The following is a 24,888-nucleotide window of genomic DNA, read 5'->3' on the forward strand; positions in this document are numbered from 1 at the left end:
GAATTCTCATTTCCATTATAAGCTCCATTCATTTCTTTCTTTCCTTTTCCTTTCTCCCTCCCTCCTCTCCTTTCTTTTTGATAGTATTTTTGTTCTCCACTAAATTGAGATCATGGACCATCCACTATTCCATCCACTATTCACCTGTTTTCTATAACACCTAACACAGAATTCTATATGTTTTAATCCCATAACTTTGTAGGAACTCAATAAATGCTTGCTGAAGGATGGGGACCATCTATCGCAAAGTTTGCTATTAATTTCAACAATTCCTCTGGAAAATAAAATGTTTATCCATTTGAGATTAAGTAGACTAGACTTTTATTTTTAAATGCATCTTTATGCTCAAATTAACACTGATTTAGAGCGACAGGGAGAATAAGTCACCATAACCAAGACTTCAACTTAAAAAAATTCAAACTTAACCAGAATCATGCAAGGTTGTTTTTATTAAGCTCTGTGATTAGATTACAACTAAGTATTTCAGGGATTACTTCATTTGAGAAGAAGACATGACATTGTTGGAAACATTTCAACAAAATCTAAGGACTTCACAACTAAATGGAATGGAGTACATCTACCCTACAGTTAACAGGCTTGTTAAGTACTTCAAGGGGCTGTTAATGGGAAGAAGCTAAGTGACAACTGGTCCTCTTCTATACAATGATTATCCTGGACAAGTAGCTACAAAGAAAAGCACATGACTATTATGGAGCTAGAGAGCTCTTTCATCTAAATCCATCCTTTTTATTACAGATAGGACTTGGAGGTCACATACCAGAAGGCAAATGATTCAGGATAAGCTACACGTAAGTATTCTATGTGTAGTATCAATGCTAATATGATCAGCTTATGTTTTTTTTAAAAAAAAAGTCAAGAAAACATTTTTGTATTTAAAACCCACCATAATATATTAGTGACAGCATGAGATGCTTAGCCATTGAGGATTCTTCTGACTTTCCATGAGTTTCTTTATGAGTTCTTCTGAGAAATTTTCATTGTGACTGTCTTAACCTCTGTGTATTCATGGAGACCGTATTCTCCCCTAGAGAGAGTGGGGGAAAAAACCCAGAGAATTTAGCACAGCACTACAAAATGCAACAGTCCATGATTTGGTTCCTGCTTATCTGGCTGGGAAAAATGGAAGATATTTTCTGTGTACAGAAGCATTTCAAATAGCAGCTAGCCAACCATAAGATATCTGGTCTTACATAAATCTCCTTGAGGGGAAACTTTCAAACAATTTTTTTTTGCATTTTTAATGAGCATGCATACTCAGTTGATTTTCACAGAAATTGTCAATTTTTGACATTGTTCTACTTAACCATAAAAGAGCTCACCACACACATACACACAAATTCTAGGTTAGGTTAAAATAAATAAGACACAGCACAAGAGGAGATATAGTAATATACAGGGTGGTGGGACAGAAGTGGGTTTTCAGTTGTTTGTATGGAAAATAATAAATACTAAACTGTTTCATGTACTCACAACTGTAAACCTACTTTTGCCTCACCCTGTATAATCCATTTGAATAGTACAGAAAGATTAGTAAATTCATGTGATTGGCCCAGATAAGGGGGTTAAAAATGACCATGATTCCATCTTCATTCTAACATGCTCTATTAGAGAGGGCTTAAAACAAAGTATTTTCTGGCTGTAGTTTTAATGATATCTTTTGATTCTTAATAGGTCAGATATTTTTTTATTTTGACCTATTGTTATAGGTTTTTCTTTTTTGTTTATCTATTTTGTTTTTACGAAGGGGAGAGGGTTCATTGGCCTAAATTCAGACCTTTTGGACTTTTTGTGGTTGCTGGATTTTTCAAGTCATCTAGCCTCTCTCATGTTTTTTTTTTTTTCTTTTTTCTTTTTCTCTTAAATACAACCCAAATGATCAGGAATTAACCTGAGTCAATCAATTGGGACCTGGTATGTTATCAGGTTTATCAAGACCTTTTATCAGTTTTCAAAACTATGATATGTCCTTTGTTAAATAGATGACTAAAAAGATTAGGCTAAGTTATTCTCTGTATTGTTTTGATCAGAGCATTAAATTACATGCACTTACAAGTACTCTTAAAATCATATCATAATGCACATGTAGGCGTACAGAGGAAAAAGATCTTGATCTTTTCTACCCCTCCCTTCTAGCAATGTAGGCAGGTATGTAGAAGGCATCTTTTTCTCCTGGGTAACCTAATCCTCTTACACTGATTATTTTCTTGGGCCATTAAGCTTCAGAAAATGCCTTCTAAAAGCTTCAGTGAGCATGCTCTTCAAAGTAATTAAAGGGTTTAGCCTCAGTTGTCTGAAACCCATTAAAGGATAGTATTTTATCGCACAAAGTTAGAGAAATTAATCTATGATTTTTGCCAATAGACTTTCCATTGTATTTTGGGTTACAGGACACTCAAAACTGTCAGGATAGTATTGTGGTTATTGTCATACTCAGGTTGAAGTAACTCCTGCTCCTTAATATATCTATGCATATATATGTCTATGACATAACATAAAAACACCTCTTTACTTAATCTTACTCGTCAGTGGGTAGCTAGTTCTGTGCTTCTGAAAGCTTCAATATACCAATAACCTGGGACCTGACTGAATGCCGGTCTGTTTCAGTAGGTCTGGAGAGAGGCCTGAGACTCTGCATTTCCAATAGACTTTCAGGTGATACCCATGTTTCTCCTCCAGGACCTACACTCTAGTCCAGGGGTTCTCAACCTTGGCTGCACTTTAGAATCACATGGGAATCTTGTTAAAATCCTGATTTCTGGGCCTCATCCTCCGGAAATTCTGTTTCTTTGTTACTAATGAGGCCCAGAAATCAGGATTTTAACAAGATTCCCAGGTGATTCTAATGTGCAGTCAAGGTTGAGAACCACTGTTCTAGTCCCAAGCTGCATCTGTTTTTCAATCTGGACCCAGAAATGAGCCAGATACTAATGAAGTAAGGAGGAAATGTTTGCTGAGCTGACTTAGCAAATATAATCAAGCAAAACAAAATTCATGTGAGCTCTCTCTATAAGCTCAGTAGTTTATAAAATTCTCATGCTCCCCTTTTCCAAAAGGGACAGGAGGAAAGACATCTCTTGTGAGGTGCTGAGAGCCAATCAAATTTGAATGGCAGTTAACTCTCAACTTAGGTTAACCTAAGTAACAATGCGTGCAATTACACAAGGAGGGGAATTTCTGTCATTTAATGAATTCCAGTGCCAGCACCATGACCTAGAGTCCAATGAAGGTTCGGGCACTCAGCATCACTGACACATGGGGGTCTACATACCACTAGTTTTAGGTCTGTGAGGACTCTGTTCCCAACTGATGAATTCTGCCTTTCAATCGTTGAGGATAAATTATAATTGAACTCTTGGGAGTTGTTTGAAGTGATCGCTTCAATAATTCTCTTTGATCATCTTGTAGAAAATGGCTTGTTTATTAAGGTTGCCAAATTTGGTTTCAGGTGGACATTAATGGCAGCATCCTCAGCTAGAATTTTTGAAGTAGTATTTACCATAAAACTTTTTCCTTTGTATTTTAAAGAAGAAAATTATCTATGCCAACATTCCAGATTTTCAGGAAATTACGGAGGGTTGGTTCCTGTTTTTTCATCCCTTTCTTTCTCAATTTCCTTATGGCTTGACCAAATTGTATTAAACAAAATTGACATGTCCTTCAGAATAATCTAACCTTTGCTATAGCTTTTTGTACAAAGTAATTAGTTTTTCCAAGAGACTCGCTAATAATGGATATTATAAAGAAAAAGAGGTAGGGAAGGCAGGCTCCATTTGCTGAGTCCCCACTTTGTGAGAGTATCAATGCTAGGGCATGAACATGCAGTGGGACAGGTCATTTTACTCTCACACTCATCTTAACAGGAATGTTAACATCTCCATATTAAACAGGAGAAAACAGAGGCTCAAAAGTTGTACAACTTGGAGCAGGCTTCAAGGCTAGCAAACAGTGGAGTTGGAATTCAAATGTAAGTTGGTTAATCTCTAATTATGTTTCCTGTACTATGCCATGCACTTTTTTACGGGTTGACCTTTTGCCACTCTCTACCTCCTCAACAGCATTCTAAAGATGTCCACAGCTTTTCACTGCCCCACTAATAAGATGGAATCAAATTCTCTTGAATTCAAAACTTCTTAATTCATATCCTATTTAACTCCGGACTCATTCTTCCCAACTCCATAAATCCCCACCAGCCAACCAACACTAGCCCCTCAACATGCCACATGTAACATTCTGTTCGGAACTGCCTTTTCTCCACTTACTGAGTTTCTACACGTGTTTAATCCCCTAGATCAAGTCTTATCTTTTCTGAGATCTTCTCTTATTCTATCAACTACCATTAAGTTTTTATCTACTGAATTTCTACTAGTTACAACCATAGAATCTTAAACATGTAAAGGAGCTCACAGACCTATTTTCTTCTCCCACTCCTATCCCACCACAAATTCTGTCCTTGGACAGATTAAAGTTGTGTTAGATGCCAGAAATGTTATACTCTCAATGTTCTGTCCTTCAATAATACTGTGCTCTGCACTTTACTGCTTTACCTCCCTTAGGTATGGACTCCCAATCTAATACAATTCATTTTATAGCATATGTAGGCTATTTTGCACTATATATCTTATTACACATTCCTCTTGCCACCATAATTACATGAAGGATGGGACATGGTATCATGTTTCTTGGACTCCCTGGTCCTTATATACATACAAGTACTTAATTAATGTATATTGAGAAGAAGGTGAATAATTTTATCATTTCCTTCTTTCACCAGCTCTCCAAAGATAGTTGGTTATTTGTAATTTTGTTGACTTATTTAAATGACAAAGTACATGCATTCATGACCTTTAGAAACTGAGACTCACTTTTACTTGTTATTTATAAAATGGGCAGCTTTACTATATTTGATTCCATAAGGTTTGTATATGATATGTCTTTTATCTTGAAGACTTTTAAAATTTATTGCTAAATATAAAAAAGTTTTAAGAATGAAGTGGTTAAATTGCTTGAACAAAATTAAGCAAACATATTGCCATTATTTTCTATGTGTACATTTAAAAAGTCTATATGTTGTTTAAAAAGCCATTGAAGGTTTCTAAATGCATTTTTATATATATTCTCAATTTAATCATGACTATAAAACATGTTTTCCTTTGCCCATGTTGCTAAGTGGTTAGAGCATCAGCCTGCGCACTGTAGGGTCACTGGTTCGATTTCTGGCCTAGGGCATGTACCTGGGTTGCAAGTTCAATTCCTGGCCCTACACAGGGTGAGTGTGGGAGGCAACCAACCAATACATCTCTCTCACATCCATGTTTCTTCTTTCTCTCCCTCCCACTCTCTTTATAAAAAAACAAAACAAAATCCAATGGGTAAAATATCCTTACTCCTCGGGTGAGGATTAAGAAAAGAACAAAATCTTTATTCAAATTTCCTTTTCATTTAAATTTTAGTATCAAGAAAAACTCATTCAGGTAATTTAAAATTTTGGAGTCCACATTAAGTTCAATATTGAAAAAAAATTTAAAAAACATATTTTTAGAAGGGGAAGAAAGGTGAGGGAGAGATAGAAACATTGGTCTGCTGCCTCTTGCAGGCCCCCTACTGGGGATTGAGCCTGCAACGGAGGCACGTGCCCTGACCAGGAATCGAACCTGTGACCTCTTGGTGCATGGGTTGACATTCAACCACTGGGCTACACCGGCTGGGCTGAAAATTTTTTTAGATAAAGGCACCTAATCTACTTAAGAGATATTTTCAAATAATTATAGTGTTCTTATTTTTGCACACTTCTTACAATCACCAATTTGTAGTTTCTAGCTTCTTTCTGGGAAAGTTTTCAATAACCAAAGTTAGTAAACTCCTACTATTTACAGGGGACCTAAGTTATATTTCCCTTCTGCCATTACCTTTTTGTACTCACTGGGTAAACCCAGCATTTAAAAAGCTATTTGGCAGTAAGAACAGAGGCAAGTTTTAATTTAAGTAGTGACTATGGACTAATTCCCTGAGAGTGACAACTATTTTTATCAAGATAAGTATTTATCTTAATAGAAGGTTATTCTTACAGTTCTCGTCCATTTCCAGACATCTTGAATCCACCAAAGGGACACTGGGCAGACACCATGCTATAGCAATTCACCCTGGAAAGAAAGCAAAAAGTATATTATAGATCATCATGAACCAATGAAATAACCCCTAAATCTGGAATTTTAGAAATTCAGCGAGTTCTTTAAGAATTCCATTAATTTCAATATAACATATTCATTGCAATAAGTATAAATCAGCAATTTTCATCTCATGGCATACATAAATTATTAAAATTCTATGGCACACCAAAACACACAGGTATAATTCACTCACACTGGATGGTTGTTGTGTTGGCTGTTGTCATTTTTTTTTTTTTACAATCTAAGGGAAAAGAGGTAAGTGCCCCAGGCTAAATAGTTAGTTATTGCATGTTTTAAAAATTCCTGTGGCACACTGGTTGAAAATCGCTGGTATATGTATATATACAACCTAGAAACAAATATAAGGGTACAACTCAGCATGTGGATAGCCATTTGGGTAGGACATATGTTCCTCAGAAGTTGTAGTTTGAATTAGAATAGCTTGTATGCCTTAGGACAAAGGCTTGCTAGAGACTGGAGTTTGTTGGCTGGGTTACTGCTGACACTCAATTAGCTTATAATTCTCGTGAGTTATGTGCTTAACAGGCTAGAGTCAATTTTCTTTTGCAATGACAATATGTATCATGTTACTCAGTTCACTTTTTTCATTAATTGGTTCAGTAACTGCTTAAACTGAGGCTTTGGCAGGAGTTGGATTTCATTATTAACTGTTTACTCCTTGCCATATTTCTGAACAAATATAATTACAAAAACATGAGTGATTAGAACTAAAGAAAAAATTACGATAAAAGATCAAGAAAAGGGGGAATGTAGTTATGCAGGACATGAACAAATTGTTTAGCTTTGAATTTCCTGGCGGTCAAAGTGAACAGTAAAATTTAATTATCGACATGACTCTCATTAAACATAAGAGGAAAACAGTATTATTTAAAGGAGGAACACGTTCTTTTAAAACACTTTTCCTCTCTTTATGCCATTATGATAGGTAAAAAACAGTGTGACTTATAGATAAATTATATTATGCTTGGGAGAGTTTGGTTATTAATTGATCCTGAGATAATACTTAGACATTTTCTCAGTTACAGCATTTGCTATCCATTTTCCAGAGTTCCATATTTTCGATGAACCACAGTGTTCTTATCCAGCCTTTCTTCCTGGAAGATAGTTCTTTAAATAAACTTACACTTTCAAAAGACAACTTGTCTCAGCTTTGTTTAATTATTCTTTCAACTGCAAAATTGAATCATTAATTTGAAATTATGAGTAAAATCCCCAAAACTCTGGAATTCAGTAATTATCTGGAAAACACCATGCAGTGACTATTTCTGGGACAATGCCAGAACATCATTGTGTTTTCAGATATACAGTAATAAGAATCTAGTCGCCTCTGTTTTAATAGTAAAGAAATTTCTGACTGGGGATTCCCACGCCACTGGGTGGAATGATGTCATAATAAGCTTCCCAATCAGACAGGCATATAACATTGTGTGATTCCAAAAGTCAAAAACCTGAAACCTGTCTTTTTTTAAAAGCACTGGAAATGAAACTATGTTAGTGCTAGTAAACAGAGAACCGAGGAATACTGAGTTAGAGAAAATGTAAGTTCAAAGTGATCAGCCTTGCCAATGGATTCTCTCTTTAAGATTCCTTCTTGTTATAATGGGAGGTGCTATGCCCACACACTCTGGTTTTGGCCCTCAGAACCTGAGGAACAGTGGGAAAGTTATCTAGCTTCTCAAAAAGGGCATGGTTATATTTAACAGGGTTGTTTCAAGGTGTAAGATGATGTATAGAATTGTACTTTATATGGTGCTTGATACATAGGAAGTCTTTAGTAAATGGAGATAATAAAATTCATCATTGCTATTGCATGTGAGCAAGTTAATAAATGTATCATGGGATAATTCTACATTAGTCACCAGCCATACTGATGATTTAATTTTATTAAGAGTCTCTGAAAGACAGCACCGCATTATAGAAAGAATCAGGCTTTTGAGCAGTGGTCCTCTATCCCGGTTACACATGAGAATCATGACATCTTTGAAAAGTACTCCTTAAATAAAAGAGCTTTGCCCAGACTCAGTCACAGAGAGCGATATAATCAGTAGGTTTAATGCAAACTCTCCTCACCACAAATCAGTGTATGTATGTTGAATGCTCCTCAGGCGACTCTAATGTACAGCCAAGGTAGAGAACCACTGCTGTAGAGTTTGAAATAAGTGAGTTTCAGCTGTCATTCATTGTGTGATCTTGCTAAGCTTTTGTTTTTTCCACTGTTAAATTTAACATACTTAAGCAGCTGTAATGTAAAACAAGATAATGAATATAAAGAAAGCAGTGCAGTGCCTAGCATCCATACTTGGGGCAAGCAATTTCAGGAGGCTGGAAGGAGTTAAAGAAAATATCCTTCCAAAATCGTAGAGGGTGTGTGAGTGTGTTTTGTTTTTGGTAACAACTGTTTTCCAGCAGGCCATGCGATTCCAAATGAAAAGGATAAAGTAACCTATTCATGTAGTTATCATTGAAAAGCCAGTATTTATAGGTCTGACTTACCACACTGTTCCGGCCTGCAGAGCAGAGGAGACTGTTATGGCTTTATCAAGGTCTTTGGTAAAGATTCCTGCTGATAAGCCATAGGAAGTATTGTTTGCTCTCTTGATCACATCATCTAAAGATTTAAACTTCATGATTTGCTGCACTGGTCCAAATATCTACACCATAAGAAATGGATGAAATAAATCAAAGTAATAGGTTAAAACTAAATATTTTAGATAATATAATTTTCTGCCTTATAAATCATCCTAAATTAAGATTTTGCTTCTCATCTCATGTGTAAGGATCAAAATGGTAACTGCTGGAATGCTAAGTTAAAACATGTTACGTTCTCTTTGGAACAAGATGGGATACAAATAAGGCATAATTCGTTTTCTAGAATTGGAATTACTCTTTCAAGAACTTAATGATTATGCATGAAATCATTAACTACAGAGTTGCTTTTCTATTTAGGAACGTTTTAAATTTTCTCCCTAGTTTTCCTCATCTTCCAAGTAACTACATAAACAGCAAACCAAGAAAGCAATGTTTGTTCTACTGGATACATGAATAGGCAATGATTGATAATAATGTTGTAAATATCAGTTTACCATCAATTGAAATATCAACTATTATATTGGTCTTAGATATTTTCATAATCAATCAAGTTAGGTGAAACAACATGAATTTTTGTTCAGATTCTACACTTCAGCCAAATCTTGTTCAGATTCTACACTTCAGCCAAGTCTTATTCAACTCACATACCGAACAGAATGATTCATTACTGCCAGAGCTTAAATCCTTATTCACTCTGTACTAACCAAAGCATGAATTCATTGACAATGATTATAATCACAGCACAGGAAACAAATTCACAATTTGCTCATTCTAGCCTGAACATTTTCACTTTTGCTGAACTCTCTAGTTAGTGCAGCCCAAACTCAACTCATTCTGTATCTTACCTCCTGGTAGGAGAAAAACAACTGGGGTTTCTCTTAAAAAGTAAACTCCTATATTATTGTTCCATAACACATATATTAAAAGTAAAGAGGGCTCCTGTGAGTGTTGCCAGAATTTTCTGGGAAATGTCAATTAGAGAAGACAAAAATCAGAAAGGATAGTTTTCTGATGTTCATCATTGCTCTAAGTGTAGGAGGGGGAAGCTCCCATTCAGTAGAGGCTGAGTATAAATCCGAAGGTTATAAATCTAAGGATATTGGCCTGTGAACCAGCTACTGTAATAGATATATTAATATATTACATAATTTTAATTGAACACAGCATTTGGCCCCAGGTTCCTACTTTTATATATATCGATTTCAGAGAGGAAGGGAGAGGGAAAGGTAGAAACATCAATAATGAGAGAGAATCATTGATTGGCTGCCTCCTACAGGATTAGGGATCTAGCCCACAACCGGGCATATGTCCTAACTGGGAATTAAACCGTGACCTCCTGGATCATAGGTCAACGCTCAACCACTGAGCCACCACGGCCTGGCCAGACTCTTACTTTGAAGTAACACACAAGCTGTTCTACCATGAATATTGTAGGAACACAATACATGCTTGAAGTTTTTTTTCTAATTCTATCTGCTGTTAACCAAGATAAGCAAGAATGACCTAATAAGACAAATATTTGAAATCAGTAAATGCAAGTTATAATTCAGTGGAGGGCTGAACTGATGTGGAGAAAAGAAGTTGTTTGATTATCCACATGCATTTGTTTTTTTGTGGGTTTTTTTCCTATTTATTTCCTGTTTGCAGATTGGAAATGGTTCTGCACTTTCCCCCTAATTTGATGACATTTTGGGAAAGAAAATAACCCACTTAGATTCTCTGTCATTTCATAAACTTGAAATAAACATTTGTTGAATGAACAGAATATGAAAAAAATACAGAGAAACTGGACCACTCATATATGGCTAATGGGAATGTGAAATCTCTCAGCTACTCTAGAAAACAGTTGGGAAGTTTCTTAAACTGCATTTAACATATGACTCAGCTATTGTACTCCTGGGCATTTATACCAGAGAAATGAAGACTTATGTTCACACAAAAACCTATACACCAATGTTTATAGAAATGTTTCCCAAACTGGAAACAACCCAAAAGTTCTTCAATGGGTGAACGGTTAAACAAACTGTGGTACATCATATTATGGAATACTACTCAGCAATAAAAAGGAAAGACTATTCTTACATGCAACACCTAGATGAATCTATATAGAGAGAATTGTGTTGAGTGAAAAAAAGTGAATCCCGAAAGGTTACATAAAGTATGATTTCACTTGTTTAACATTCTTATGACAAAATTATAGAAATAGGGAATAGATTTGTGGTGAAGGGAAAGCCAAGGTTGGGTAGAAGGGACATGGATTAGGCTATTAAATGGAAGCATGAAGGTGTCATGTGATGAAATGTGGTTCTGTGTCTTAATTGTTTCAATGTCAACATACTTGCTGTGATACTATAGTTTTGCAAGATGTTACCATTGAAGGAAACTGGATAAAGAGTAGATGGATTTTTCTGTATTCCTCCTTACTACAGCAACTAAATCTACAGTTATCTCAAAATAAAAAGCTTAAGTAAAAAACTGCATATAATTTTATCCTTTCCCATTATTTTCAAATATTTTCTTTCCAAAGGAGAAAAAGCAATATTAAAGAGACAATTTTCTTTTCTGTTTAAGTCTGTGAAGGAAGCACCTAGAAATTGTTCAGCATTCTGATCTGTATTTGGGTGGATATTGTTGGCCTGCCCAATACATTCCTTACTATTTTTAGTCTTGATCACAACTTTAAACCTTTATCAATAACAGAAATAAAAAGTAACATTTACTAAGAAAGATGTTCAAAGAGAGAATTTTCAAGGGACACTGTGTACACACCCGCAGACAAAATGTGGCAATAGAGGGAACAGAGCAGAATGAAACCATTTACCTCCTCTTTGGCAATGCGCATCTCATCGGTGACATTAGAGAAAACCGTGGGCTGGACAAAGTAGCCTTTATTCCCCCAGGGGCCTCCACCACATTCCAGCTTGGCCCCTTCTTTCTTCCCACTCTCGATGAGGTCAAGTATTTTTTCATATTGTTCCTTATCAATCTATTTGAAAAATACCACATGAAAAGGAAAAGAAATTTAACAACTTGTAAAGAAAATAATTGCGAGGCCTGTTACGGAGGGCTTCAGAATGCTATTGTTAAGTCAAATAATCAACACAGCGGACAGAGGCTCAGATTCATTCTTTGGGTAGATTTTACTTTCATATGACTTTTGAAGACATTTTTTAATGACATTTCCATGTATCTTGAAGATAGAGATTTGTATTTAGTATTTTTTTTTACAGTTGTATAAGAAAAGCCTATTGGCACTGCAAGCACATGACTCATTTTTTCACACTGGAAGAAATGCCTGTTAATAATCAAACACACTGGAAACTAGAGTCCTAACGGAAAAAAAAGAGTGATAGCAGAAAAAAAGAACTTCGGTACTGGGTTGAATTAGATATAGCAGTTGGAAAGAAGATGCTACGGGACTTTAGGAAGACTCCTGGACCCCTGTCTGGTTCTCCTCATTTCTGATCATCCCTCACGGCTGAGTCCATGCTGACCACAGCCTGGCCATCCTTCCCAGTTCAGGCCCCCTGGGGTCAATAGTAGGTCTGGTTTTAATTTCTGGCCCATTCTGATTGTTGCCATCTCTCTTCATTAAATGGGCCACATCTAAACATGTCACGAAAAATTACAGAACTTTAATGGTTTGTTAAATAATATTTTATAAGCAGAAAAAATGAGTGCAGAGTTTTGTCTGGGAACACCAAGAGCACACACCTCCCCTCCACGCACCAGAATGGTGCCACCTGTTGCCTCAATTCCTATGTTGGGACATTGAGGGATTGGGTGACTCCTGGACGCCAAACCACTGGTGAAGACTGTATTGTCTCAGGTGTGGCTGAGGTTTTAAAGGGAAATCTTCAGAGATCGAGGGGTTAAGGTGAGTTACCAGGCTAACTTGTCTTTTCTCACTACTTAAAAAAAATGTTGTTCTTTATTTTCTTCTCTGACTCTGAAATCTCCCCCATCTTCCAAGGCCCAATAAAAGGTTTTATAAAGTTCTAACTGCACACAACCCAGCAACCATAGCCAATTAGATTAAATGCTATTTGGAAAGTGGAAACCATTTTCTAAGATTGGCACAACATTCCGTACAATGTTGCTCAATGCTCCTCAGTGCACAATATTTAATGGAATATTCCAAAAACAAAATGTTTCTTCATTTCCATCAGATAAATGAAGCTGTAGTATTGATTTAATAAGAGGTAATATTTAAATTACTGTATAATATTTAATACAACCAGACGAAGAGGTGAGGTTAGGTAGGTCTGCCTGGCGAAGATATTCTGTCAACAAATAGTCAAAGATCCATGCACTTCCTACAAACTTCTCTGGCCTATTCCAATACATTAATCTGACTATACCTCCAAAAATTATTTTTTAAATCTCATGACGTATCTTTGGTAACAATGCAATCCCTGCTTATGCACTGGCATATAGAAGCTAAAGAATTATTTGTTAGAAAACTTACATGGTCACTAACTTCTAAAATTACAGGAATTTAATGTCTTGTTACGGACAATGTGGTCAGACAACCAGCACTACGTTATAGCAAAATGTGACTCCAAAATAAATACAAAGCATAAAGGGATAACACTCAGCCACTTACTACCTTATTTGCCAGCTATTTTTGAGCTTTTATGTCTGAATGTTTGGCATTGCCTAACTCATAAGATTTTCCTACTAGGATATCTTGCATGAGCAGGAAACTACAAGACAGCCTTTTAACGTATCTCAACTCTAAACTTTATGAGGTCGGGTAGCATAACCTGTTTCTTTTGGCATTGCCAGGTACCTATCCCAGGGTTTTGCTGATAACTTGTGGTTAATCAGATTTATCTTTGGCTTAGTGAATAAGTCAATAATAGTGTTTTTTTCCCCAAATCAAGTGTGGAACAGTATATATGAATATTGTGAAAGAATAGAGCCTCTGAGCTTAATGTGTAGTCTCTAGAGCAGGATTTCTCAACAGTGGCCCTATTGACATTTGGGCCAGGAAAATCTTTGATGTGGGGCTCTCCTGTGCATTGTAAGGTGTTAAGTAACATCTCTGGCTTCTACCCACTAGATGACAGTAGAACCACTCCTTGCCCCTAGTTGTGACAACTGGAAATATCTCAAACAATACCAGTTGTCTCTTTGGTGGGGAGGGGGGCGAAATTCTCTGCTCTAGATCAAGATCCCAAAGGGTAGGAGTAAGTTTAGAACCAAAGGTCCAGGAGCTTCCATAACAAAGAACTGGGCAAGGAAGAGGGAAGGGTCACCTTTGGATAAGAGAGTTAAAGAAAGAGACACTCTTATTGGTGATGGTTCTAGGAAGACAGAAGAAAGGGGGGACCCTAGAGGAATGATCGGTTTTTAACTAAGATGAGAAGTTTGCTACAAACCCAGGAACTCAAGACCTTTCAGGACACGTGTCACCATTAGAGCAACTGAAAGCATTGGAGAGAATTTAGGAATGTGCTGGGTGCCTCTCTCTGTGGGATGGAAGCTGAGACAAAGGATTGATTCTGAGGAAGAACTAAGTGATATCATTGTTTAAGAACTTCCAAGTGGACAGGAAACTGTATATAGAAATCAAGAAGCATGAAGATTGAAGAAAACAAGAAAGTTATATAATTTGTTATTTTCTCTCACATCTTTAATTCCCAATATGACTGTTAAACTCTTAGATGTAAAAATTGTTGGGAGTTAGATTGTCTTTTAAATCACACTGTTATAATATTGTCACCTAGGAAGATACTACATATCTGGGAAGTAATGCTATTCAATAAAAACTAGGCTTAAAGAGGACACTTGATAGTGTCCCCTGAAAAGGCTATTCCTTCATACTCACCTGAGGGCCTTGACTGACTCCTGGGGTCAGAGGATTTCCAAGAACATACTTTTTAGCTCGCTCAACACTCCTTCGAACAAACTCATCATAAATGGATTCTTCCACAAAAAGCCGGGATGCAGCTATACAACATTGGCCCTGGTGGTAGAATAACCCAAGGTGTGCAAATTCAACGGCATTGTCCACTGCAAAGAAGACACTCATGTTACAAAAGAGATCTTTTCTAAAGATGATATATTTTTATACACATTTCTCAAAGGCAATATGGTGTTACAGAAAAATCATGAGTCATGTAGTCAGATATTGATTCAATATATTCCACCTCTTATCAGCCAGGTGACAAATTAACTTTTCTAATCCTTTCTGCTTCTGAAATGACGGCAACAAATAGTAGAATCTGAATAAATGTGGTTGTTGGCCTTAGTCCAATATGTCTGAGGGTATCTCACTCTTCTTAATGTGATGTTAATATTTAAAGGTACGGAATTTAAAAAATATGTTGTGGCTCCTAAGTGTAAAACCATTAGTTCGTCCAGAGTTCAGCTGGGAGAATAGTAATCTATTCCAAACCAGAAAGAAGGAGTGTCTCTGTTAGACTTACCTAGAGTTATCACGTTAGGACAAGTTAAGAGATTTCTCCAGAGTAATTCTGGACTCTGATTAAGGCCTTACACTTTGACGTTAGAAGCAAACCCCTTTGTAAACTTCGAGTTCACTGGATGACATTACCAGACACCAGGAAGGATGAAGAGGGAAAAGTTAACAAGTGGCTTCTACTCACAGTCTGCGTCAGCAAACACAATGCAAGGGCTCTTTCCACCGAGCTCCAGGGTCACCCTCTTCAGATTGCTTTTCCCTGCAGCTTCTTTGATCATTTTGCCAACCTGAAATGGAGCGTTACAAAAGAGGAGGCTTACCCTCCTCTCCTGAAGGCAGGCTTATTTAGCATTTTACTTTAATATGGGTTGGGCCCTTGTTCATTAACCTTTTAGAAGGCCCACCTGGAGCCAGAGAGGCAGAAAAGTTAGGCTGGGCCAGCAACAACATCCAGGGAAGCTGAGCTGCTGGCCTTTCAGAATGTTCGTAGAAGAGAGAGCCCCAAATAAGGAGCTAAGGGTGAGGCTCTGCTGTTTAGGTTTGATAATCTACAGGGTAAAATTACATTTATTCATACAAATCATTGTAGCCTAATTTATATTTTCTATCATAAACTGGACCTAACCAAACGCCAAGGTCTAACAACTGGTCATATTTCTCATCAGGGAAAGGAATGAGCACACTGAAAGCAGCTCACTCCAGTCCTTCTGAGTTGGTAATAGGTATTTCGTTTCATCTCAACCACATCTGCTTATGTTCTATAAACATGCTTGAAGGTTAGAATAAGGAACAAATCATTAAAAAGGAACTTTTGTTTTAAGGAAATGTCGGCTTAAAAACAGTTACATAGAACACACTTCTGACAGCTGGAGATGCAGACCTTCTTAACGACTGGCCTAAGGAAATGATGTTACCTCCGTAGATCCAGTGAAGGCCACTTTGTCTACGTCCATGTGAGAAGAAATGGCAGCCCCTGCAGTCGGCCCATAACCAGGGACAATATTCACAACTCCAGGAGGAAAGCCTGCCTAAAAGATGCAAAGTAAAACAGTTAAGACAGAAATGAGAAGAACATGGGATCGAAGCTGCCACTCTGTGTTAACTTTATGAGCTTCCATATCAAACAAGATTCACTTAAGTGGTTTCACTATTATCATCACTATTATTATTTCATTTGTTAGCCACTAAAGTAACCTCAAGGGCTGGTTGCATTGTTGAGGGGACATTTCTTCTCAGGGTAAGTCCATGTTTGACTTTTATAGATTATTGCTCCAGTGATGGCTGTCTCAAATTGCATAATAGCAATACAAAAGGATAATCTGTATAGAAGTGTCTGGTAAATTACTCACATAGAAGGAAAGCAAAAATAAACAGCTAAAGGGATCCCACATTTTAGTTTCTACCTGTTGATTGTTCAGGGCATAACAACTGGGTTACAAATTCCCATTGGCATTATGTGATCAGTACAATGTTAGATAAGAACTATCATCCATTCATGATTAAGGTTCACAGATTGATTTTATTCCTAGTTAAATAATTACCAGGTAGAAAACAGTGTTGCAACCAACATGGGCACATCAAAATTTCATGTTATTTATATCACAATGCCTCGTTTTCTTTAAATTTTATTTTTCAATTACAGTTTACATTCAATATTACTTTTGATTAGTTTCAAGTGTACAGCATAATGGTTAGGTAATCATATACATTACAAAGTGATCCCCCCCATATTTCAAGTACCCACAGCACCATACCGTTATTGCAATATTATTGACTGTATTCCCTATGCTGTGCTGTACATCCCTGAGACTGTTTTTTCAATTACTAATCTGTATTTCTTAATCCCTTCACCTTTTTTTTCACCCAGTTCCTCAACCCTCCATCTGCTTTCTCTTTTCACTTTTTGAAATTTGAAGTAAAGAGTCTTTTTAAAATATGGGTTCAGTATTCCTAAATTTATGCTTCTAGTGACCAAGAAGGTACATTTAGAGGAAGCCACAATAGAAAAGAGAATGTCAACAGATCCCCTTGTGAGTAGATGTGTTTAAAAATAATGTGGCTCAACATGACAAGCAAGCGTATTGGCACAGAGCCCTCCAACCTTCGGATGAACTATTCAGACAATTTGCAGAAACTCCAGACCATTAATGGCAGTTATAAACCAACATACATTTCAACATTTTAATGAAAATTGTACCAATTTTAATATGAATTTTTCATTCATGATAGTTGGGATAAGAAACAAAAAAGTGATCATGAGGCAACTGTTTGACATGAAGCCTCTGAGTCTGGCTCCCTGTCTCCCTTTGGGCAGAGGTTCATTTTGGTTGACTGCCCGCGGAGCGCCCAGCCGGCGGCCATGCTAAATGTGTCTGCACTGGACAGGAGCCATTGGCAAGCAATGCAGTTTACAGTAGCAGCAAATGAGGTCTTCCTATTGCAAGGCAGGGCTCCTGAGTCTTGTGCATATTTTGCTTTAGGAAACTTACCTCTTTTATTAAAGACGCCACGTGAAGAGCAGTGAGAGGAGTTTGCTCTGCCGGTTTGACAACCACTGTGTTTCCGCAGCTGAGGGCAGGCCCTATTTTCCAAATGAGCATAACCAACGGGAAATTCCACTAGAAGGCAAGAGGAAACAATAGAGTCTTTGAATTGCTGAAAGTCACAGTCACTAATCTGACTTCTACATTATACACTTCCTGGAGATGTTAAATAATAATTGTAGTAGGTTTGTTTAATCAGGAGTATTCTAACTAAATTATTTGCTAAAAGCAACTCATAAATGCTAAGAAGGTTGGGAAGAAACTGGACACAGAAGAGGAGCAAGAGGGGGCCACAACATATCAAGTGCTGTTATCCTGAGCTTTTTCTACCAGGAAAAAAAACAAAACACTGCATGGTTTGGAAATCAAGCATTACTATTAAACATACTGTAAGTTATATGTAAGTGTTTCAAAATGTGATTATTCCTCTCTCTGTATGCAGATCATCTATTATAACTATTTACCCAATAACATTAATTAGTAGCATTTATTTCTAAGACAAATATCTTGTTCAAGGCAAATAAGTCTCGGGTCTGAAGGCTGAGAGCTTGGTTCACATCTTAGCTCAGCCACCAATCGGCCATGTGAATTCAGATGAGTTGCATGCTCTCTCAGCATGAGTTCATCACCTGTACATGTTGATGCAAGTCTTCTCTATCTCAGAAAGCTGTCCTGGAGATTCATGGAGAAAGTGGGCCAAGTACTTAACACACTTGGTTCATCACAGGCAGGCAGTAAATATTAGCTATTATTTGTATTTGAGATTGTGTTGTGTTATGGATTTTATTGGAATTTTTGAACTAAGAAGAAATTTCATTCAAAATGTTGATACCTATACATTTCAATCTCATTGAAGCAGAAGATAAATCATTGCTACTTCCTCCTCTAGGAACTTTGGGACATTTTACCATCGTTTTATTTGGCCTTTTTAAAATATGACAGTTAAAATGCAATCTAATTAGATAGCTTCCTATTTGTGGGGCTTAAAAGAAATTTGCTTTAAAATACTACCTTCTCTATCAGGAATTTGAAGTATCAAAGCTTCTTATGTAAAGTGAGGCTATATTCCATACAGTGCTCCAACAGTTTCTTCCATTTTAACTTAAAAAATTCACTCAGGATTTGAAAAGAGTATATAATGCTGCGTTTTAAAAACAAAGAGTCTCAAAAAGAGTATATAATACAGCATTTTACAAACAAACCATTGAGTAAAAGGTCAAGATTTGTTGATGCTGTAATACTGAAACACTCTCAAGAGATATGCAGGATATAGATAGATTTCTGGATTACGTAATTCATTTCCAAAGAATTCAGTCACAGGGAGACACAAGTTCAACAGTTACTACATTTGTCACACATTTGGCAAACATCTAAGCAGCCATTTGTGCTGGAGAAAGCCTCATTACCAAATGAAATACAATTAGAACTCATTTTCTTTTTAAGACTGAAAATTAAATTGGAGACCAACTTACAGGAATGATTTGGCCACACACACCAATAGGCTCATGTCTTGTATAAGTAAAAAAGTCTCCATCTAGAAAATAAAACACATTATCATTTATATATAATGTGACTGACATCCATGAAATGGTAATTTGGGGCTGATGTGGGAGAAAGGTACAGACAGCAATAATAAAACAAGATATCTCCAACTATTTGCAAAATAAAAATTTGAGCTTTCAAATAGCAATTTTTAAAATTAAATCTTTATTACTGAAAGCATTACATATGTCTCCCTCCCCCGCCCCATTGACCCCTTCTAGCCCACCCCCACTGTCTTCCACAGGCCTTCACCCCCCTATTATCTGTGTCCATGGGTTATGCATACATGCATACAAGTTCTTTGATTTCTTCCCACCCCTGCCTTCCCTGTTCTATGCTTCGATGTCTCTGGATCTATTTTTCCACCAGTTTATTTTGTACATTAGATTCCACATTTGATTCTTACATAGCAATTTGAGATGAGAGAAACCATAAAACTGAACTAGGCCAACGCCAAAATGCAAAATTGGAAAAGATCTGAAAGATATTTCATTCTCTCTCTCACCATACAGGAGGGCTGTTTTCTAAAGCATCCTTATCCTCCAAGTTTCCTTTCTTTCATGAGAAAGGAAGTAAAAGGCGTGTGACTAAGAAAAGAACTATTAAAGTTCTGTTTCTGGAAGCTCTAAGTTCTACCAGTAATGATGGAAAAAATTTTAAATAATATAATTTAAACAATAGTAGAATTGAAAAGTAGCAGAATTAAAAAAAAATCTTCTTAAGAGCAATAAATCTTTCATACTGGCATGTTTTAAAATGTCTTGTTTTGTTTTTGCCTACCAAACAATAAAAGCAAACTCTCTTAATCCATGAAAAAAAATGTCCAAAGTACATTTGTCTTCAATCTGGACTTGACTTCTTCATATGCCTCAGAGTTTGATGTGGTTGTCCTGAGGTTACATTGTGCTGTGTGTTCTCTGGCCTGGTTCCCACAAAAACTCCCTGGCTCTCATAGCAAGAAGGCTCCTTATCAAAATCTATTGGTAACTTTAACTGACTCCTCCCATTTTGTCAAAGGGTTAAGTAAGAGTTTCTAAAATAGCCACATTTCTTGGTATCACCAGGCTCTCGCTCTCCCCTTTTAACTTCCTGGCTCTCACTTCTAACCTGCTGGATGCTCTAATTACATTGGAAATGCCCATCAGGGCCAGTCCTGGAGGGCGCTGTATTTCTGTAGTCAGTAAGTTTATATGAATCAAATTCTACCCATAATGTCTTCCAAAATGATGCTTTTTAAATATTCCTATCCCATCATGTGCATACTCTACTAAAATACTAACACACAAAATATTCACTCATACAAATTCTTAAACCAGGCTATAAAAACAGTCCCATGTGTGAACTGGTTTAAGTAATCTGATGTAGCTAACTTAAGTGAGACCAGGCACAGACGATCATAAAGTGACTCACACATGATATGCAAAGTGGCTTAAATAATTACAATTTAGAAAGGGTATAAGTGCCTCTAGGAATAAAACCTGCATAATTTCAGTGGCCCTCTTTGAAAAGTTTGGGCCCTTAGAAAGAAAATTGCCTTAAGTCAGTAATTCAAGCATAATAATGTTCTCACTTTAATATTTTCTAAAACATCTGTAGTGTTATCTTCTGCATGGATTATGCTGAAACAATTTTAAAAGCCAAATGATGAATTGTAGCCGAACTTCCAGGTTCAGACCTGCATTGTCTCAAAGTCGGGAAGACAATAAATTTGCCTTATTTGGTTGACATCTTTAAAGGGGGTGTTTGGAATTATTCCGCTCTACAGGAATCTCCTCAGAGCTACTTACCAATAGGTATTGTGCGGCCCTGGATCTTGTCAGCCCACCCTGCACAGTAGCGTAATGTCTTTATGCAGCCTCCTAAATCCATCAGATATGCATTGGAAAATAGTTTTCCACCATTCATTGCCTCCATTGTCTGGAAAAAAAATAAAAAAGATCAAACCTCAAATCTAGACTTCCGTAAATTTTTAGATTAAAAATATATAGTTAATATTTTGAATAATGATGCGCTAGTAAATTCTGGAAATAGCAGTCATTTTGTTTAACCTCCTTAAAAAGGAGACTGAAAAGGGAGTTAAGATGACTTGCTTTGATTTGCTTAAGGCCACATAGCAAGATCTATCAGGGGTCCTCAAACTTTTTAAACAGGGGGCCAGTTCACTGTCCCTCTGACCGTTGGAGGGCCGGACTATAGTTTAAAAAAAAAAACTATGAACAAATTCCTATGCATACTGCACATATCTTATTTGGAAGTAAAAAAACAAAACGGGAACAAATACAATATTTGTATTTGCATGTGACCCGCGGGCCGTAGTTTGAGGACCCCTGATCTAGATAGAAAGGTTAATAAGATTCTGGTTTCTAACTCTAGTGCTCCTTCTGTCCCATTCCAAATGTCCTCCAACTCACCAACTTGCTAGGAAGTGGTCACAATTTGATACACGCACAACCAGTTTCCTTAGACAGTTCAGGGTTCCAACAAGATTTCACTTGTATAATACAAATGCGGCTGGCAATTTTGTGTCAGTGGCTATTAATAATGCTGCAATAATTATTTTTAATTTTTGAATTCCATCTGGATAGAAGCAATCAATTCACACAAAGTTAACAGGCCCCTGGATCTTTCATCTATGAGTTTCTTCAGCAGAATTTTTAATTGTGAAACTCCCAGTTTTGCCATTATTATCTTAATTATTGTGTGGTTTTTTTTTAAAATGTTTTTGTTGATTTTCAGAGAGAGAAAGGGAGAGGGAAAGAAAGGTAGAAACATCAATGATGAGAGAGAATCATCGATCGACTGCCTCCTGCATGCCCCACATTGGGGATCGAGCTCACAACCCGGGCATGTGCCCTGACTAAGAATTGAACCATGACCTCCTGGTTCATGGGTCAACGTTCAACCACTGAACCACACTGGCTGGGCTCATAATTATTGTTTTAATGATCAGACTGCAAAGTTCAACATTTTCTAGTCTAGTGTCCCTAGCATTATCAGATGACCTCTCTCCTCTTTTCCTCCCTTCCTTTGGAATGTAATGTTCTCTGGGGCAGGAAAGTACATGTGATAAGCTATTAAAGCTTTTCTTCATATATAATCTGTCTCTGCCTTATATTGCACACCATCTCAAAATTTAATTACACATGACTTTTGTATGCCTATTCTATTTTTCCCCTGAGGATCTTATGATGAGGAAAACAGTCAACTCTCTATAATCCACATATCAGATAAATAAGAGAAGCCAATTTTGGCAAATTCTTTCCTCCTACAGGACATTTTGATTAATGTAGTTTTATTCTATATAACTTCTAATTGCATAATTATATATATTTTGAATCTTTGAGTAATAAATGGTGTTTTGAGGCACTATAATTGCTAATGTTGACTTTTTAAACAAATGTAGGCCTCTTTGTTACTGTCAGTTAATAGTCTAAAAGTAATAAATATTTACTCTGGAACCTGATCTTATATTGGTTTGCGTTAAATTGGCTTCACTGTAACACCCAATTGAGAAGAAAATAAGGAAGTAATCTCCCCTATCCATTTTATGTGCTTACTCATCTAACTGTTAAAATGTTTTTTAAAAGGTAGTATACATAAAATCATAATTTTTATAAACACATGAATAATTGGATTTTTTCTTTATTCCTCACCTTTTCACCTGCATAAAGCACATAATTTAATCAATACCATTGTAAGCACATTCATTTCAGGAAGGGAAAAAGGAGTCATTTATTAAGTGTGTTGGAGGGCTAGATTAAGGAAAAATAAGATTTAGAAATATTTTAGGCACCTTTAAAAAACTCTATAAGATTTTCTACTCAAAGAGGACAGTGGTCAAATAAGTTAGAGAAATCCAGTATATTTATCCAGGATATCCACACTACATGGTACCTTGTTAATCACTCAGAAATTCCAGAGTGAAGGAAAGAAATTTATTTAATTTGGTTTAACTTGGGGTTTGCCAAAGTTTAGACTGTAGAATCTACTCTTGGAGTAGAAGTTAACATCATCCAGAACCGAAGTACAGATTTCAATCTAAAAACAAACTCAATGGTAATGTTCCTATATGAGAGCTGGTAGATAAAGTCTCTTTGATTTCTTTGTAGAGAGCATGTAGTGATCACCAAAATCAAAACAACTTGCAATCCAAACAATGAATGCTTTCTAGAGATCTCACTAGCTGCCTGGTTTGGTGAGTACTCACAGCCAGCAGCAGACGATCTCTTTCAATTAAATCTGCCAATTTGTACAGTAGCCGTCCTCTTTCCGAAGCATCCATAGTACGCCAGGGAGAGCCAATCTGAAAAGCCTGTCGCGCAGCCTTCACTGCTTTGTTAACATCCTCCTGCAAGTCAAAGGCAATTCAATTCAGTAGGTTAAACATATCAGCAAATCTGGTGGCAATCCTATCTAATAAAAGAGAAACATGCAAATTGACCATACCCCCGAATGCTTCCCATTGGCTAATCAGCAGGATATGCAAATTAACTGCCAACCAAGATGGCGGCCGGCAGCTAGGCAGCTGAAGCGAACAGGAGGCTTGCTTGCTCCAGTGACGGAGGAAGCCAAGGTTCCCCGCCTGCCGCTGCTGGGCTCTGAGCTTGCACTCTAAGCAACTATGTTGCAAGTATAGAAGCTAAACAAGCTCCAGATAGCTGCTTTCAGCCGGCAGAGGGCTCAGAGCTTAGAGCAGCAGTGATGGCAACAGAGTTTCAATTATAGAAGCTAAACAAAGCCCAGATATCTGCTTTCAGCAGTGGAGGCCTCAAGCTGGAGCCGGCCTCAGAGCTAAAGCCGGTTCTCAGCTTTAGTGACAGCCATAGAAAGTAAATAAATCCCAGAATAAAAAAAGAAAAAAGAAAAAAAGGAGAGGCTGAGAGCTTCAGTCACCTGCCAGCCTGAAAACAGCCCTCAGCCCCTCATCAAGACTGGCCAGGCACCCCAGTGGGGACCCCCACCCTAAAGGGGGTGCAGACAGCCTAAAAACAGCCATCAGCCTGTCATCCAGGCTGGCCAGGCAACCAAGCAGGACCCCCACCCTGATCTGGGACACCCTTCAGGGCAAACCAGACGGCCCCCACCAGTGCACCAGGCCTCTATCCTATACTACAGGCAGGGCGGGACAGCGCGAGCTGCCATCCGGGCCCCATGTGCAAGCCTGGGCAGCCGGGCATAAAGCCCGCCCCTTACCCGGACCCCTTATGGTCCCCCTGAGGCCCCCAGCCCGGACCCCCGTGCCCGCCTAAAGCCCCGGCCCTGCTTAGCCCCCCCCCCCACCAAGACCCTTTGGCTAATGGGAGAGCAGGAAAAGTGCAACTGGGCCCTTGGTTCGCTGTGGTGATCCAGCCATCAGTAAGTAGAAAAAGTGTGGCCTGTAGGCAGCCCCCAGCTGCGCCTGATCCGGGAGCAGGAAAGCAAGCCCAAGGCTGAGGGCAGCCCCCAGCTGGGCCTGATCCAGGAGCAGGAAAGCCCGGCCTGCAGGTAGCCCCAGCTGGGCCTGCTCCCCGGTCGCCATGGGGATCCGGGAGCAGGAGAGCAAACCCGCGCTCGCGGGCAGCTCCAAGCTGGGCTT

At 37.7% G+C, this 24,888-nt stretch overlaps 1 protein-coding gene across 1 annotated transcript in view; it reads right to left on the reverse strand.

Annotated features, from left to right (window-relative positions):
- Positions 1-431: 431 nt before the first annotated feature.
- Positions 432-24,888, reverse strand: part of ALDH1A1 (aldehyde dehydrogenase 1 family member A1) — a 47,429-nt gene continuing 22,972 nt past the window's right edge. The window contains exons 3-13 of the mRNA XM_006086809.3: positions 23,521-23,661; positions 21,101-21,230; positions 19,244-19,305; positions 17,718-17,846; positions 16,143-16,256; positions 15,413-15,515; positions 14,632-14,816; positions 11,620-11,784; positions 8,703-8,860; positions 6,087-6,161; positions 432-1,045 (exon numbers count right to left, since the gene is read on the reverse strand). Coding sequence (XP_006086871.1) covers positions 973-1,045; positions 6,087-6,161; positions 8,703-8,860; positions 11,620-11,784; positions 14,632-14,816; positions 15,413-15,515; positions 16,143-16,256; positions 17,718-17,846; positions 19,244-19,305; positions 21,101-21,230; positions 23,521-23,661 — 1,335 coding nt within the window. The 3' untranslated portion in view covers positions 432-972. The remainder of the gene's footprint in view (positions 1,046-6,086; positions 6,162-8,702; positions 8,861-11,619; positions 11,785-14,631; positions 14,817-15,412; positions 15,516-16,142; positions 16,257-17,717; positions 17,847-19,243; positions 19,306-21,100; positions 21,231-23,520; positions 23,662-24,888) is intronic.

Source organism: Myotis lucifugus, unplaced genomic scaffold (assembly GCF_000147115.1).
Source record: "Myotis lucifugus unplaced genomic scaffold, Myoluc2.0 scaffold_31, whole genome shotgun sequence".
Lineage (NCBI taxonomy): Eukaryota > Metazoa > Chordata > Mammalia > Chiroptera > Vespertilionidae > Myotis > Myotis lucifugus.